The sequence below is a fragment of the Salvelinus alpinus genome, chromosome 21, assembly GCF_045679555.1.
Source record: "Salvelinus alpinus chromosome 21, SLU_Salpinus.1, whole genome shotgun sequence".
Taxonomy (NCBI): domain Eukaryota; kingdom Metazoa; phylum Chordata; class Actinopteri; order Salmoniformes; family Salmonidae; genus Salvelinus; species Salvelinus alpinus.
Genome location: NC_092106.1, coordinates 50,583,179 through 50,600,974, shown reverse-complemented (window position 1 = coordinate 50,600,974; position 17,796 = coordinate 50,583,179). Strand labels below are relative to the sequence as shown.

Here is a 17,796-nt window from a genome sequence, read left to right as displayed (position 1 = left end):
TCTCTGTGTCTCTCTCTCTCTGTGTCTCTCTCTCTCTCTCTCTCTCTCTCTCTCTCTCTCTCTCTCTCTCTCTCTCTCTCTCTCTCTCTCTCTCTGTGTCTCTCTCTCTCTCTCTGTCTCTGTCTCTGTCTCTGTCTCTCTCTCTCTCTCTCTCTCTCTCTCTCTCTCTCTCTCTCTCTCTCTGTCTCTCTCTCTGTCTCTGTCTCTGTCTGTCTGTCTGTCTGTCTGTCTGTCTGTCTGTCTGTCTGTCTGTCTGTCTGTCTGTCTGTCTCGCCCTCTCTCCATCATCCCTCTTTCTCTATCTATCCTTCTCCCTCTATTTCTCTATCTGTTTCTCTCCCTCTCTCCCTCTCACTATCTCTCTCTTTATCTCTCTCTGTGTATACAAATGTATTTACAGTGCATTCGAAAAGTATTCAGACCCCTCGACTTTTTCCATGTTACAGCCTTTTTCTAAAATTGATTCAATTACACACAATACCCCATAATGACAAAGCAAAAACAGGTTTTTAGAAAATGTTTGCAAATGTCTTAAAATGTAAAAAACATAAATGGCTTATTCAGACACTTTGTTATGAGACTCGAAATTGAGGTCAGGTGCATCCCGTTTCCATTGATCATCCTTGAGATGTTTCTACAACTTGATTGGAGTCCACCTTCAATTGATTGAACATGATTTGGAAAGGCACACACCTGTCTATATAAGGTCCCACAGTTGACAGTGCCAGTCAGAGTAAAAACCAAGCCACGAGGTCGAAGGAATTGTCTCTGGAGCTTTATACAGCATTGAAGGTCCCCAAGAACACAGTGGCCTCCATCATTCTGAAATGGAAGAAGTTTAGACCTTAACAGGACAAGGACCCTAAGCACACAGTCAAGACAACGCAGGAGTGGCTTCGGGACAAGTCTCTGAATGTCCTTGAGTGGCCCAGGCAGAGCCCGGACTTGAACCCGATCGAACATCTCTGGAGAGACTTGAAAATAGCTGTGCAGCGACGCTCCCCATCCAACCTGACAGAGGTTGAGAGGATCTGCAGAGAAGAATGGGAGAAACTCCCCAAATACAGTTGTGCCAAGCTTGTAGTGTCATACCCAAGAAGACTCGATGCTGTAATCGCTGCTAAAGGTGCTTCAACAAAGTACTGAGTAAAGGGTCTGAATACTTATGGAAATGTGATATTTGTCTAATGTCTAAAAACCTGTTTTTACTTTGTCATTATGGGGTATTGTGTGAAGATTGATGAAAAACATTGTAATCCATTTTAGAATAAGGCTGTAATGTAACAAAATGTGGAAAAAGTCAAGGGGTCTGAATACTTTCTGAGTGAACTGTATATATACTACCAGTCAAAAGTTTAGACACCTACTCATACAAGGGTATGTCTTTATTTGTACTATTTTCTACATTGTAGAATAATAGTGAAGAAGTCAAAACTATTATATAACACATATGGAATCATGTAGTAACCAAAAAAGTGTTAAACAAATCCAAATATATTTCAAAGTATGCCTTGATGACAGCTTTGCACACTCTTGGAATTCTCTCAACCAGCTTCACCTGGAATGCTTTTCCAACACTCTTGAAGAAGTCCCCACATATGCTGAGCACGTGTTGGCTGCTTTTCCTTCACTCCAAACCATCTCAATTGGGTTGAGGTCGGGTGACTGTGGAGGCCAGGTCATCTGATGCAGCACTCCATCACTCTCCTTCTTGGTCAAATAGCCCTTACATAGCCTGGAGGTGTGTTGGGTCATTGTTCTGTTGAAAAACAAATGATAGTCCCACTAAGGCCAAACCAGATGGGATGGCGTATCACTGCAGAATGCTGTGGTAGCCATGCTGGTTAAGTGTGCCTTGAATTCTAAATAAATCACAGACTGTGTCACCAGCAAAGCACCCCCACACCATCACACCTCCTCCTCCATGCTTCACAGTGGGAACCACACATGTGGATATCATCTGTTCACCTACTCTGAGTCTCACAAAGACATGGCAGTTGGAACCAAAAAATCTCAAATTTGGACTCATCAGAGCAAAGGACCGATTTCCACCGGTCTAATGTCCAAGTCTCTTCTTATTATTCGTGTCCTTTAGTAGTGGTTTCTTTGCAGCAATTCGACCATGAAGGCCTGATTCACACAGTCTCCTCTGAACAGTTGATGTTGAGATGTGTCTGTTACTTGAACTCTGTGAAGCATTTATTTGGGCTGCAATTTCTGAGGCTGGTAACTCTGAACTTATCCTCTGCAGCAGAGGTAACTCTGGGTCTTCCTTTCCAGTGGCAGTCCGCATGAGAGACAGTTTCATCATAGCGCTTTATGATTTTTGCGACTGCGCTTGAAGAAACTTTCCGAATTGAAATGTTTCATATTGACTGAACTTCATGTCTTAAGGTAATGATGGACTGTCGTTTCTCTTTGCTTATTTAAGCTGTTCTTGCCATAATATGGACTTGGTATTTTACCAAATAGGGCTATCTTCTGTATACCCCCCCTACTTTGTCACAACACAACTGATTGGCTCAAATGCATTAAGGAGGAAAGAAATTCCACAATTTAACTTTTAACAAGGCACACCTGTTAATTGAAATGCATTCCAGGTGATTACCTCATGAAACTGGTTTAGAGAATGTGAAGTGTGTGCAAAGCTGTCATCAAGGCATGGGTTGGCTATTTGAATCTCAAGTATAAAATATATTTTGATATGTTTAACTCTTTCTTTAGGTACTACCTGATTCCATATGTGTTATTTCATAATTTTGATATCTTCAACTATTATTCTACAATGTAGAAAATAGTACAAATCAATAATAACCCTTGAATGAGTAGATGTGGCCGAACTTTTGACTGGTACTGTATACATCTATCCTTCTCGCTATCCTTCTCTCTCTCGCTATCCTTCTTTCTTTCTATCTATCTCTCTTTTCTCACCCTCTCCCAATCTCTCTCTCTTTCTCCCTCTTTCTCTTACCTCTCCCTCTTTCTCTTTCCCCTCTCTCTATCCTTCTCTCTCTCGCTATCCTTCTCTCTCTCTCGCTATCCTTCTCTCTCTCTCTATCCTTCTCTCTCTCGCTATCCTTCTCTATATCCTTCTCTCTCTCTCTCTCTGATATTCTATGTGAGAGGAACCCATCTAGAACACCAGTAGATGTCAGTATGCACCACTGATGATTCTCTGCTCTGGTTGTTATCATCTCTGAACGGGGGTCACAGTCAAATCATCCAGCTATAGTGGATTCTCCAGAAGAGCAGGAAATAGAGTGGAACCTCTCATGGTTGGCTGTTCCAGCTGAATGATTACAGTAGCTCCTAATGCTGTGTTCGTACCACTGAGCCCTTCCTATTGTCTCAGAGGGAGATGAGACGGCCAACATATGACTTACTAGGATCTGAGAGGGAGATGAGACGGCCAAATTATGACTTACTAGGATCTGAGAGGGAGATGATGGTGAAAATATAGCATTCTTCTTAAAAATATGAAAAATATATAAGATGTGATTGTTCCTGGTTGGTTTTTTAGGCCAATAAATGTATTGTATTCACAGCTTAAGAGAATGCACCTGCATTCAAGAGTGGACAGACACACACACACCTTACACATGTTTTACCTTCTCATGCATTAGGAATGCCCCCCACTAACGAATGTCCCCCCCAGTAACTGATCAATGTCCCCCCCAGTAACTGATCTATGTCCCCCTCAGTAACTGATCAATGTCCCCCCCCCCCCCAGTAACTGATCTATGTCCCCCCCCCCAGTAACTGATATATGTCCCCCCCCCTCATTAACTGATCAATGTCCCCCCCCCAGTAACTGATCTATGTCCCGTCCCCCAGTAACTGATCTATGTCCCGTCCCCCCCCAGTAACTGATCTATGTCCCCCCCCCCCCCAGTAACTGATCTATGGCCCCCCCCCCTCATTAACTGATCTATGTCCCCCTCAGTAACTGATCAATGTCCCCCCCCCCAGTAACTGATCTATGGCCCCCCCCTCAGTAACTGATCTATGTCCCCCCCCCTCATTAACTGATCTCTGTCCCCCCCAGTAACTGATCTATGCCCCCCCCCCCCCAGTAACTGATCTATGTCCCCCCCCCCCCCCCTCATTAACTGATCTATGTCCCCCTCAGTAACTGATCTATGGCCCCCCCTCAGTAACTAATCTATGGCCCCCCCCTCAGTAACTGATCTATGTCCCCCCCCCCCCCTCAGTAACTGATCTATGGCCCCTCCTCAGTAACTGATCTATGTCCCCCCCCCCTCAGTAACTGATCTATGTCCCCCCCTATTACAGAGACCAGATCTTCAACCAGTCGACAGAGCTGGTGTGCAGGGCGTATGGAGAGGTGTACACAGCCGTGACCAGCCCAGCCAACAGCTACAAGGAACCAGACAATCTGGTACCACGGTCTCCTCAGCAGGTCCAGGCTCTGCTGTCCTAACACACCTGGTCTAACCAGAGTTCACCTGGTCTCACCTAGGCTCTACGTGTCTCTCTGGACCACCTGAAGCCACGCACACAATGGTGAAGGAAGAAAGCCCAATGGCTTTTTGAAGTGGACCGTTATATGAAATTATTGTATGTTAAGTTACAACCTGTATATGTAAATATAACTGGGAATAAATGAGGTTTAACAGGAAGTCTTTAGTCTATTTTCTAATTACAAAGAGTCAACAACAATGGACTTGCTTTGGAGAGTGACACAAACCAGCTGAAACTAGAGCAGACAGAGAGGTGTGTTTTGGACTCTTGGTCTACTGATTGTTTCGACCTCTCGTTCCCGTATCGCGGCATGAATCACAGTGTCAGTCAGGAGAGAGAACAGCTCGCACTCTGAAAAAAACATTTAAGGTCCTGCTCCACGTGAATGGAGATTCCCAGCAGCTCAGAGAAACTCTTACTGCTTTGACTCTCTCTCTCTCTCTCTCTCTCTCTCTCTCTCTCTCTCTCTCTCTCTCTCTCTCTCTCTCTCTCTCTCTCTCTCTCTCTCTCTCTCTCTCTCTCCTCTCTCTCTCTCTCTCTCTTCTCTCTCTCCTCTCGCTTTGCTCCCTCTCTTTCTCTCCCTCTCTTTCTCTCTCACTCTTTCTTTTTCCCTCTCTTTCTCTCTCCCTCTCTCTTAGCTCTCTCTCTTTCTCTTTCTCTCTCTTTCTCTCCATCTCTTTCTCTCTCACTCTTTCTCTCCCTCTCTCTTTCTCTCCCTCTCTTTCTCTCTCACTCTTTCTCTCTCACTCTTTCTTTTTCCCTCTCTTTCTCTCCCTCTCTTTCTCTCTCACTCTTTCTCTCTCACTCTTTCTTTTTCCCTCTCTTTCTCTCTCACTCTTTCTTTTTCCCTCTCTTTCTCTCCCTCTCTTTCTCTCTCACTCTTTCTTTTTCCCTCTCTTTCTCTTTCTCTCTCACTCTTTCTTTTTCCCTCTCTTTCTCTCTCCCTCTTTCTTTCTCTCCCTCTCTCTTCGCTCCGGTCTCTAATCAGAAACAGATCTGTCTTTCTTCTCATTAAAACTTTTTTTCTGTATTAAAATACACTCCCATGTGCTTCAGATGCTTGTGTGAGGGCTCTTTTTCTCTCTCTCTCCTTCAGAAAGATGGTTCAATGTTGTGTCCGTCGCCTCGTTGAGACTAAGGGCCAATCTGGGACAGGCTGAGTGCATTCTACAAGACAATGGAGCTTTCATGTATCTCACGGCCCGATTTTGTGTGTGTGTGTGTGTGTGCGCCTGTCTGTGTGTCAGCAGTCACACCATCATTTAATTGCAGTGAAAATGCCTGCCAGGCTCAATTTGACAGCTATATTTAGGTTGAGAAGTAGAAGAGATGATATGATGTTGATATGATATTGCATGCTGACTATTAATAGTCAGTCTCAGCACGTTAAGAAAACAGCTTCTCTATACTGTAGTGTTTCAGAGTTAAGAGGCTGCCTGTGTATTGGAAGGGAAGGAAGAGAAGGGAAGGGGTTGTTCTATGAGACTGGGTGTTGGACGTATTGACGTGGTTACTGCTTGCGTCAGTTACCTGATGTGGAATAGAGTTCCATGTAGTCATGGCTCTATGTAGCACTGTGAGCCTCCCATAGACTGTTCTGGACTTGGGCACTGTGAAGAGACCTCTGGTGGCATGTCTTGTGGGGTATGCATTGGTGTCCGAGCTGTGTGCCAGTAGTTTAGACAGACAGCTCAGTGTATTCAACATGTCAATACTTCTCATAAATAAAAGCAGTGATGAAGTCAATCTCTCGTCCACTTTGAGCCAGGAGAGATTGACATGCATATTATTAATGTTAGCTCTCTGTGTTCATCCAAGGGCCAGCCGTGCTGCACTGTTCTTTTCTGTAGCACCTGATCACACGACTGAACAGTAGTCCAGGTGGGACAAAACTAGGGCCTGTAGGACCTGCCTTGTTGATAGTGTTGTTAAGAAGGTAGAAACTAGGGCCTGTAGGACCTGCCTTGTTGATAGTGCTGTTAAGAAGGCAGAGACTAGGGCCTGTAGGACCTGCCTTGTTGATAGTGTTGTTAAGAAGGTAGAAACTAGGGCCTGTAGGACCTGCCTTGTTGATAGTGCTGTTAAGAAGGTAGAAACTAGGGCCTGTAGGACCTGCCTTGGTGATAGTGTTGTTAACCTCTTAGTGAATAGGGGGCGCTGTTTTCACTTTGGGGGAAAATCGTGCCCAAATTAAACGGCCTCGTACTCTGTTCTAGATCATACAATATGCATATTATTATTACTATTGGATAGAACACACTCTGAAGTTTCTAAAACTGTTTGAATTATATCTGTGAGTAAAACAGAACTCATTTGGCAGCAAACTTCCAAACAGGAAGTGAAAATTCTGAAAATGGGGCTCTGTGTCAGGGCCTGCCTATTCAATTGCCTTTTATTTATGGATCTGTATGCACTTCATACGCCTTCCACTAGATGTCAACAGGCAGTAGAATGTTGAATGGGGTGTCTAGCTTGATGTGAGACCGAATGAGAGCTTTTGGAGTGACAGGTCCGCCCTATTGGCAGTATTCAGCTGCGCACCAGGGAACACGACATTGTTTTCTGCAATCCGTTAGGTATACACGACGAAATGCGCCGTCTTCGACGTTATTGGATACATATGAGAAAAACATCATAAAGATGGATTTTCAACTGAGTTTGACCAGTTTATTCAACGTTTATTGTGACTTTTGGAATTTTTCGTTCCATGCGCCAAGAGTTGATGGACACGTGAGCTCCACAATGCTAGCCAAAGTTGCTAATTCGACAGAAGAAATGGACATTCTTAAGCAAAACAACGATTTATTGTGGAAATAGGACTCCTTGCACTACATTCTGATGGAAGATCATCAAAGGTAAGAGAATATTTATGATGTTATTTCGTATTTTTGTAGTATATGTTGGCTCCAACATGGCAGAGAATTGCTGGGCGCTGTCTCAGAATATTGCATGCTGTACTTTGTACTAAAGTTATTTTTTTAAATCTAACACAGCGGTTGCATTAAGAACCAGTGTATCTTTCATTTGCTGTACAACATGTATTTTTTAGTAAAGTTTATGATGAGTTTTTTGGTTAGATTACGTGACTGTCCAAAATTTCTCCGGACAATTTGGTGCATTATGGCGCCGTATTCACAATGTAAAACCAGGATTTGTAGCTATAAATATGCACATTTTCGAACAAAACATAAATGTATTGTATAACATGATGTTATAAGACTGTCATCTGATGAAGTTGTTCAAAGGTTAGTGATTAATTTTATCTCTATTTGTGGGTTTTGTGAAAGCTATGTTGGCGGTGAAAACATGGCATGTGTGTTTGGCTATTGTGGTGAGCTAACATAAATATATATTGTGTTTTCGCTGTAAAACATTTTAAAAATCGGACATGTTGGCTGGATTCACAAGATGTTTATCTTTCATTTGCTGTATTGGACTTGTTAATGTGTGGAAGTTAAATATTTCAAAAAAATATTTTTGAATTTCGCGCGCTGCGAAGGGATGTTGTGTTGTGGGTGTTCCGCTAGCGGAACCCCGGGGCGAGAAAGGTTAAACAACGTCTTCCGTGGTGCCCCAAATTCCTAATGAGTTAATTGTTACACGATTCATTTAATTGAGTAACAATTAAACATAGTTGATTCAATACGTAAGTCATCAGATTAATGAAAGTCAACGTGACGACAACCTATCGACGCTACATTGAACTGGGTGAATGGAATATGAATTACAGTCATCCAATATGCTGTAATAGAAATAAGGCCATGTGCTCATGCAAACGTGTCCTCCCTCATCTTAAACGGCACCAACCGCCACTGATATGTCTGAGGTATGTCTCCTGCTTCCAGTTAATTAATTCTTCAGATCTCAGTCGGACAGGATGAAGAATCTATTAAATGGAGACTTGAGACACTTTGGATCTGGGACTGTCTATTCTGTGCTGCTGGGTAATCTGATTGCATCCCAGTCCCAGGATCGATAGTGTGGCTGCTGGGTCTGGATCTGGGAAGGACCTGTACTCACCTCTCCAGGCCTGGGTCCCAGAATTACCCCCTTCTCTAACACCCTCCCTGTCTCCCTGCTGCATCTCCCTGTCTCCCTGTATCTCCCTGTATCCTTGCTGTGTCTCCCTGCTGTGTCTCCAATACTCCCTGCTGTGTCTCCCTGCTGTGTCTCCCTGCTGTATCTCCCTGTCTCCCTGCTGTGTCTCCATGTCTCCCTGCTGTGTCTCCATGTCTCCCTGCTGTATCTGCCTGTCTCCCTGCTGTGTCTCACTGCTGTGTCTCACTGCTGTATCTCCCTGTCTCCCTGCTGTGTCTCCCTACTGTGTCTCCGTGTCTCCCTGCTGTGTCTCCCTGTTGTGCCTCCCTGCTGTGTGTCTCTCCCTGTCTCCCTGCTCTGTCTCCTTCCTTGTCTCCCTGCTGTATCTCCCTGTCTCCCTGCTGTATCTCCCCGTCTCCCTGCTGTATCTCTCTGTCTCCCTGCTGTATCTCCTTGTCTCCCTGCTGTGTCTCCCTGCTGTGTCTCCTTGTCTCCCTGTTGTACCTCCCTGCTGTGTGTCTATCCCTGTCTCCCTGCTCTGTCTCCTTCCTTGTCTCCCTGCTGTGTCTCCTTGTCTCCCTGCTGTATCTCCCTGTCTCCCTGCTGTGTCTCCCTGCTGTATCTCCCTGCTGTGTCTCCCTGCTGTGTCTCCCTGTCTCCCTGCTGTATCTCCCCATCTCCCTGCTGTGTCTCCATGTCTCCCTGCTGTGTCTCCATGTCTCGCTGCTTTGTCTCCCTGCTGTGTCTCCCTGCTGTGTCTCCCTGCTGTGTCTCCATGTCTCCCTGCTGTGTCTCCCTGCTGTATCTCCCTGTCTCCCTGCTGTATCTCCATGTCTCGCTGCTTTGTCTCCCTGCTGTATCTCCCTGTCTCCCTGCTGTATCTCCATGTCTCCCTGCTGTGTCTCCCTGCTGTGTCTCCCTGTCTTCCTGCTGTGTCTCCTTGTCTCCCTGCTGTATCTCCTTGTCTCCCTGCTGTATCTCCCCGTCTCCCTGCTGTGTCTCCTTGTCTCCCTGCTGTGTCTCACTGTCTCCCTGCTGTATCTCCCTGTCTCCCTGCTGTGTCTCACTGCTGTGTCTCCCTGTCTCCCTGCTGTGTCTCACCATCTCCCTGCTGTGTCTCCCTGCCATATCTCCCTGTCTCCCAACTGTGTCTCCCTGAGTCCCTGCTGTGTTTCCCTGCTGTGTTTCCCTGCTGTGTCTCCCTGCTGTGTTTCCCTGCTGTGTTTCCCTGCTGTATCTCCCTGCTCTGTCTCCTTCCTTGTCTCCCTGCTGTATCTGCCTGTCTCCCTGCTGTATCTGCCTGTCTCCCTGCTGTGTCTCCCTGCTGTGTCTCCCTGCTGTGTCTCCATGTCTCCCTGCTGTGTCTCCATGTCTCCCTGCTGTGTCTCCCTGCTGTGTCTCCCTGCTGTATCTCCCTGTCTCCCTGCTGTATCTCCCTGTCTCCCTGCGGTATCTCCTTGTCTCCCTGCGGTATCTCCCTGTCTCCCTGCTGTGTCTCCCTACTGTGTCTCCCTGCTGTGTCTCCCTGTTGTGCCTCCCTGCTGTGTGTCTCTCCCTGTCTCCCTGCTCTGTCTCCTTCCTTGTCTCCCTGCTGTATCTCCCTGTCTCCCTGCTGTATCTCCTTGTCTCCCTGCTGTGTCTCCTTGTCTCCCTGTTGTGTATCCCTGCTGTGCCTCCCTGCTGTGACTCCCTGCTGTGTTTCCCTGCTGTGTCTCCCTGCTGTGTGTCTATCACTGTCTCCCTGCTCTGTCTCCTTCCTTGTCTCCCTGCTGTATCTCCCTGTCTCCCTGCTGTATCTCCTTGTCTCCCTGCTGTGTCTCCCTGTCTCCCTGCTGTGTCTCCCTGCTGTGTCTCCTTGTCTCCCTGTTGTGTCTCCCTGCTGTGCCTCCCTGCTGTGTCTCCCTGCTGTATCTGCTGTCTCCCTGCTGTGTCTCCCTGCTGTGTGTCTATCCCTGTCTCCCTGCTCTGTCTCCTTCCTTGTCTCCCTGCTGTGTCTCCCTGCTGTATCTCCCCGTCTCCCTGCTGTATCTCTCTGTCTCCCTGCTGTATCTCCTTGTCTCCCTGCTGTGTCTCCCTGCTGTGTCTCCTTGTCTCCCTGTTGTACCTCCCTGCTGTGTGTCTCTCCCTGTCTCCCTGCTCTGTCTCCTTCCTTGTCTCCCTGCTGTATCTCCCTGTCTCCCTGCTGTATCTCCCCGTCTCCCTGCTGTATCTCTCTGTCTCCCTGCTGTATCTCCCTGTCTCCCTGCTGTGTTTCCCTGCTTTGTCTCCCTGCTGTGTGTCTATCCCTGTCTCCCTGCTCTGTCTCCTTCCTTGTCTCCCTGCTGTATCTCCCTGTCTCCCTGCTGTGTCTCCCTGTCTCCCTGCTGTGTCTCCCTGTCTCCCTGCTGTGTCTCCCTGTTGTGTCTCCCTGCTGTGTCTCCCTGCTGTGTCTCCAATACTCCCTGCTGTGTCTCCCTGCTGTGTCTCCCTGCTGTATCTCCCTGTCTCCCTGCTGTGTCTCCATGTCTCCCTGCTGTGTCTCCATGTCTCCCTGCTGTATCTGCCTGTCTCCCTGCTGTGTCTCACTGCTGTGTCTCACTGCTGTATCTCCCTGTCTCCCTGCTGTGTCTCCCTACTGTGTCTCCGTGTCTCCCTGCTGTGTCTCCCTGTTGTGCCTCCCTGCTGTGTGTCTCTCCCTGTCTCCCTGCTCTGTCTCCTTCCTTGTCTCCCTGCTGTATCTCCCTGTCTCCCTGCTGTATCTCCCCGTCTCCCTGCTGTATCTCTCTGTCTCCCTGCTGTATCTCCTTGTCTCCCTGCTGTGTCTCCCTGCTGTGTCTCCTTGTCTCCCTGTTGTACCTCCCTGCTGTGTGTCTATCCCTGTCTCCCTGCTCTGTCTCCTTCCTTGTCTCCCTGCTGTATCTCCCTGTCTCCCTGCTGTATCTCCCCGTCTCCCTGCTGTATCTCTCTGTCTCCCTGCTGTATCTCCTTGTCTCCCTGCTGTGTCTCCCTGCTGTATCTCCCTGTCTCCCTGCTGTGTTTCCCTGCTTTGTCTCCCTGCTGTGTGTCTTTCCCTGTCTCCCTGCTCTGTCTCCTTCCTTGTCTCCCTGCTGTATCTCCCTGTCTCCCTGCTGTATCTCCTTGTCTCCCTGCTGTGTCTCCCTGTCTCCCTGCTGTGTCTCCCTGTTGTGTCTCCCTGCTGTGCCTCCCTGCTGTGTCTCCCTGCTGTATCTCCTGCTGTGTCTCCCTGCTGTGTGTCTATCCCTGTCTCCCTGCTCTGTCTCCTTCCTTGTCTCCCTGCTGTGTCTCCTTGTCTCCCTGCTGTATCTCCCTGTCTCCCTGTTGTGTCTCCCTGCTCTATCTCCCTGCTGTGTCTCCCTGCTGTGTCTCCCTGTCTCCCTGCTGTATCTCCCCATCTCCCTGCTGTGTCTCCATGTCTCCCTGCTGTGTCTCCATGTCTCGCTGCTTTGTCTCCCTGCTGTGTCTCCCTGCTGTGTCTCCCTGCTGTGTCTCCATGTCTCCCTGCTGTGTCTCCCTGCTGTATCTCCCTGTCTCCCTGCTGTATCTCCATGTCTCGCTGCTTTGTCTCCCTGCTGTATCTCCCTGTCTCCCTGTTGTGTCTCCCTGCTGTATCTCCATGTCTCCCTGCTGTGTCTCCCTGCTGTGTCTCCCTGTCTTCCTGCTGTGTCTCCTTGTCTCCCTGCTGTATCTCCTTGTCTCCCTGCTGTATCTCCCCGTCTCCCTGCTGTGTCTCCTTGTCTCCCTGCTGTGTCTCACTGTCTCCCTGCTGTATCTCCCTGTCTCCCTGCTGTGTCTCACTGCTGTGTCTCCCTGCTGTGTCTCCCTGCTGTGTCTCCTTGTCTCCCTGCTGTGTCTCACTATCTCCCTGCTGTGTCTCCCTGCCATATCTCCCTGTCTCCCAACTGTGTCTCCCTGAGTCCCTGCTGTGTTTCCCTGCTGTGTTTCCCTGCTGTGTCTCCCTGCTGTGTTTCCCTGCTGTGTTTCCCTGCTTTGTCTCCCTGCTGTGTGTCTTTCCCTGTCTCCCTGCTCTGTCTCCTTCCTTGTCTCCCTGCTGTATCTCCCTGTCTCCCTGCTGTATCTCCTTGTCTCCCTGCTGTGTCTCCCTGTCTCCCTGCTGTGTCTCCCTGTTGTGTCTCCCTGCTGTGCCTCCCTGCTGTGTCTCCCTGCTGTATCTCCCTGTCTCCCTGCTGTGTGTCTATCCCTGTCTCCCTGCTCTGTCTCCTTCCTTGTCTCCCTGCTGTGTCTCCTTGTCTCCCTGCTGTATCTCCCTGTCTCCCTGTTGTGTCTCCCTGCTCTATCTCCCTGCTGTGTCTCCCTGCTGTGTCTCCCTGTCTCCCTGCTGTATCTCCCCATCTCCCTGCTGTGTCTCCATGTCTCCCTGCTGTGTCTCCATGTCTCGCTGCTTTGTCTCCCTGCTGTGTCTCCCTGCTGTGTCTCCCTGCTGTGTCTCCATGTCTCCCTGCTGTGTCTCCCTGCTGTATCTCCCTGTCTCCCTGCTGTATCTCCATGTCTCGCTGCTTTGTCTCCCTGCTGTATCTCCCTGTCTCCCTGTTGTGTCTCCCTGCTGTATCTCCATGTCTCCCTGCTGTGTCTCCCTGCTGTGTCTCCCTGTCTTCCTGCTGTGTCTCCTTGTCTCCCTGCTGTATCTCCTTGTCTCCCTGCTGTATCTCCCCGTCTCCCTGCTGTGTCTCCTTGTCTCCCTGCTGTGTCTCACTGTCTCCCTGCTGTATCTCCCTGTCTCCCTGCTGTGTCTCACTGCTGTGTCTCCCTGCTGTGTCTCCCTGCTGTGTCTCCTTGTCTCCCTGCTGTGTCTCACTATCTCCCTGCTGTGTCTCCCTGCCATATCTCCCTGTCTCCCAACTGTGTCTCCCTGAGTCCCTGCTGTGTTTCCCTGCTGTGTTTCCCTGCTGTGTCTCCCTGCTGTGTTTCCCTGCTGTGTTTCCCTGCTGTATCTCCCTGCTCTGTCTCCTTCCTTGTCTCCCTGCTGTATCTGCCTGTCTCCCTGCTGTATCTGCCTGTCTCCCTGCTGTGTCTCCCTGCTGTGCCTCCCTGCTGTGTCTCCATGTCTCCCTGCTGTGTCTCCATGTCTCCCTGCTGTGTCTCCCTGCTGTGTCTCCCTGCTGTATCTCCCTGTCTCCCTGCTGTATCTCCCTGTCTCCCTGCGGTATCTCCTTGTCTCCCTGCGGTATCTCCATGTCTCCCTGCTGTGTCTCCCTACTGTGTCTCCCTGCTGTGTCTCCCTGTTGTGCCTCCCTGCTGTGTCCCTCTCCCTGTCTCCCTGCTCTGTCTCCTTCATTGTCTCCCTGCTGTATCTCCCTGTCTCCCTGCTGTATCTCCTTGTCTCCCTGCTGTGTCTCCTTGTCTCCCTGTTGTGTATCCCTGCTGTGCCTCCCTGCTGTGACTCCCTGCTGTGTTTCCCTGCTGTGTCTCCCTGCTGTGTGTCTATCACTGTCTCCCTGCTCTGTCTCCTTCCTTGTCTCCCTGCTGTATCTCCCTGTCTCCCTGCTGTATCTCCTTGTCTCCCTGCTGTGTCTCCCTGTCTCCCTGCTGTGTCTCCCTGCTGTGTCTCCTTGTCTCCCTGTTGTGTCTCCCTCTCCCTGCTGTGTCTCCCTGCTGTATCTCCCTGTCTCCCTGCTGTGTTTCCCTGCTGTGTCTCCCTGCTGTGTGTCTATCCCTGTCTCCCTGCTCTGTCTCCTTCCTTGTCTCCCTGCTGTGTCTCCCTGCTGTATCTCCCCGTCTCCCTGCTGTATCTCTCTGTCTCCCTGCTGTATCTCCTTGTCTCCCTGCTGTGTCTCCCTGCTGTGTCTCCTTGTCTCCCTGTTGTACCTCCCTGCTGTGTGTGTCTCCCTGCTCTGTCTCCTTCCTTGTCTCCCTGCTGTATCTCCCTGTCTCCCTGCTGTATCTCCCCGTCTCCCTGCTGTATCTCTCTGTCTCCCTGCTGTATCTCCTTGTCTCCCTGCTGTGTCTCCCTGCTGTATCTCCCTGTCTCCCTGCTGTGTTTCCCTGCTTTGTCTCCCTGCTGTGTGTCTATCCCTGTCTCCCTGCTCTGTCTCCTTCCTTGTCTCCCTGCTGTATCTCCCTGTCTCCCTGCTGTATCTCCTTGTCTCCCTGCTGTGTCTCCCTGTCTCCCTGCTGTGTCTCCCTGTTGTGTCTCCCTGCTGTGCCTCCCTGCTGTGTCTCCCTGTTGTGCCTCCCTGCTGTGTGTCTCTCCCTGTCTCCCTGCTCTGTCTCCTTCCTTGTCTCCCTGCTGTATCTCCCTGTCTCCCTGCTGTATCTCCTTGTCTCCCTGCTGTGTTTCCTTGTCTCCCTGTTGTGTATCCCTTCTGTGCCTCCCTGCTGTGTCTCCCTGCTGTGTTTCCCTGCTGTGTCTCCCTGCTGTGTGTCTATCACTGTCTCCCTGCTCTGTCTCCTTCCTTGTCTCCCTGCTGTATCTCCTTGTCTCCCTGCTGTATCTCCTTGTCTCCCTGCTGTGTCTCCCTGCTGTGTCTCCCTGCTGTGTCTCCTTGTCTCCCTGTTGTGTCTCCCTGCTGTGCCTCCCTGCTGTGTCTCCCTGCTGTATCTCCCTGTCTCCCTGCTGTGTTTCCCTGCTGTGTCTCCCTGCTGTGTGTCTATCCCTGTCTCCCTGCTCTGTCTCCTTCCTTGTCTCCCTGCTGTATCTCCCTGTCTCCCTGCTGTATCTCCCCGTCTCCCTGCTGTATCTCTCTGTCTCCCTGCTGTATCTCCTTGTCTCCCTGCTGTGTCTCCCTGCTGTATCTCCCTGTCTCCCTGCTGTGTTTCCCTGCTTTGTCTCCCTGCTGTGTGTCTATCCCTGTCTCCCTGCTCTGTCTCCTTCCTTGTCTCCCTGCTGTATCTCCCTGTCTCCCTGCTGTATCTCCTTGTCTCCCTGCTGTGTCTCCCTGTCTCCCTGCTGTGTGTCTATCCCTGTCTCCCTGCTCTGTCTCCTTCCTTGTCTCCCTGCTGTGTCTCCTTGTCTCCCTGCTGTATCTCCCTGTCTCCCTGCTGTGTCTCCCTGCTGTATCTCCCTGCTGTGTCTCCCTGCTGTATCTCCCCGTCTCCCTGCTGTGTCTCCATGTCTCCCTGCTGTGTCTCCATGTCTCGCTGCTTTGTCTCCCTGCTGTGTCTCCATGTCTCCCTGCTGTGTCTCCCTGTCTCCCTGCTGTATATCCCTGCTGTGTCTCCATGTCTCCCTGCTGTGTCTCCCTGCTGTGTCTCCATGTCTCCCTGCTCTGTCTCCCTGCTGTATCTCCCTGTCTCCCTGCTGTATCTCCATGTCTCGCTGCTTTGTATCCCTGCTGTATCTCCCTGTCTCCCTGTTGTGTCTCCCTGCTGTATCTCCATGTCTCCCTGCTGTGTCTCCCTGCTGTGTCTCCCTGTCTTCCTGCTGTGTCTCCTTGTCTCCCTGCTGTATCTCCTTGTCTCCCTGCTGTATCTCCCCGTCTCCCTGCTGTGTCTCCTTGTCTCCCTGCTGTGTCTCACTGTCTCCCTGCTGTATCTCCCTGTCTCCTTGCTGTGTCTCACTGCTGTGTCTCCCTGCTGTGTCTCCCTGCTGTGTCTCCTTGTCTCCCTGCTGTGTCTCACTATCTCCCTGCTGTGTCTCCCTGCCATATCTCCCTGTCTCCCAACTGTGTCTCCCTGAGTCCCTGCTGTGTTTCCCTGCTGTGTTTCCCTGCTGTGTCTCCCTGCTGTGTTTCCCTGCTGTGTTTCCCTGCTGTATCTCCCTGCTCTGTCTCCTTCCTTGTCTCCCTGCTGTATCTGCCTGTCTCCCTGCTGTATCTGCCTGTCTCCCTGCTGTACCTCCTTGTCTCCCTGCTGTGTCTCCCTGTCTCCCTGCTGTGTCTCCCTGCTGTGTCTCCTTGTCTCCCTGTTGTGTCTCCCTGCTGTGCCTCCCTGCTGTGTGTCTATCCCTGTCTCCCTGCTCTGTCTCCTTCGTTGTCTCCCTGCTGTGTATCCTTGTCTCCCTGCTGTGTCTCCCTGCTGTGTCTCCCTGCTGTGTCTCCCTGCTGTGTCTCCCTGCTGTATCTCCTTGTCTCCCTGCTGTGTCTCCCTGCTGTATCTCCCTGTCTCCCTGCTGTGTTTCCCTGCTGTGTCTCCCTGCTGTGTGTCTATCCCTGTCTCCCTGCTCTGTCTCCTTCGTTGTCTCCCTGCTGTGTATCCTTGTCTCCCTGCTGTGTCTCCCTGCTGTGTCTCTCTGCTGTGTCTCCCTGCTGTGTCTCCCTGCTGTATATCCTTGTCTCCCTGCTGTGTTTCCCTGCTGTATCTCCCCGTCTCCCTGCTGTGGCTCCATGTCTCCCTACTGTATCTCCCTGCTGTGTCTCCATGTCTCCCTGCTGTGTCTCCTTGTCTCCCTGCTGTATCTCCCCGTCTCCCTGCTGTATCTCCCCGTCTCCCTGCTGTATCTCCCCGTCTCCCTGCTGTATCTCCCTGTCTCCCTGCTGTGTCTCCCTGCTGTGTCTCCCTGCTGTGTCTCCATGTCTCCCTGCAGTTTCTCCCTGTCTACCTGCTGTGTCTCCCTGTCTCCCTGCTGTGTCTCCCTGTCTCCCTGCTGTATCTCCCTGTCTCCCTGCTGTATCTCCATGTCTCCCTATTGTATCTCCCTGTCTCCCTGTTGTGTCTCCCTGCTGTGTCTCCCTGCTGTATCTCCCTGTCTCCCTGTTGTCTCCCCGCTGTATCTCCATGTCTCCCTGCTGTGTCTTCCTGCTGTGTCTCCTTGTCTCCCTGCTGTGTCTCACTGTCTCCCTGCTGTATCTCCTTGTCTCCCTGCTGTGTCTCACTGTCTCCCTGCTGTATCTCCCTGTCTCCTTGCTGTGTCTCACTGCTGTGTCTCCCTGCTGTGTCTCCCTGCTGTGTCTCCTTGTCTCCCTGCTGTGTCTCACTATCTCCCTGCTGTGTCTCCCTGCCATATCTCCCTGTCTCCCAACTGTGTCTCCCTGAGTCCCTGCTGTGTTTCCCTGCTGTGTTTCCCTGCTGTGTCTCCCTGCTGTGTTTCCCTGCTGTGTTTCCCTGCTGTATCTCCCTGCTCTGTCTCCTTCCTTGTCTCCCTGCTGTATCTGCCTGTCTCCCTGCTGTATCTGCCTGTCTCCCTGCTGTACCTCCTTGTCTCCCTGCTGTGTCTCCCTGTCTCCCTGCTGTGTCTCCCTGCTGTGTCTCCTTGTCTCCCTGTTGTGTCTCCCTGCTGTGCCTCCCTGCTGTGTGTCTATCCCTGTCTCCCTGCTCTGTCTCCTTCGTTGTCTCCCTGCTGTGTATCCTTGTCTCCCTGCTGTGTCTCCCTGCTGTGTCTCC

The 17,796-nt window shown here is 50.6% G+C and overlaps 1 protein-coding gene across 4 annotated transcripts in view; it reads left to right on the top strand.

Moving 5' to 3' along the window:
• Positions 1–4,640, top strand: part of cog6 (component of oligomeric golgi complex 6) — a 99,708-nt gene extending 95,068 nt beyond the window's left edge. For 3 of the 4 annotated variants that reach the window (XM_071358129.1, XM_071358128.1, XM_071358130.1), the window contains one exon: positions 4,294–4,640. In XM_071358129.1, coding sequence (XP_071214230.1) covers positions 4,294–4,441 — 148 coding nt within the window. In that variant the 3' untranslated portion in view covers positions 4,442–4,640. The remainder of the gene's footprint in view (positions 1–4,293) is intronic. The other variant, XR_011669708.1, reaches the window with a different exon arrangement.
• Positions 4,641–17,796: the final 13,156 nt, after the last annotated feature.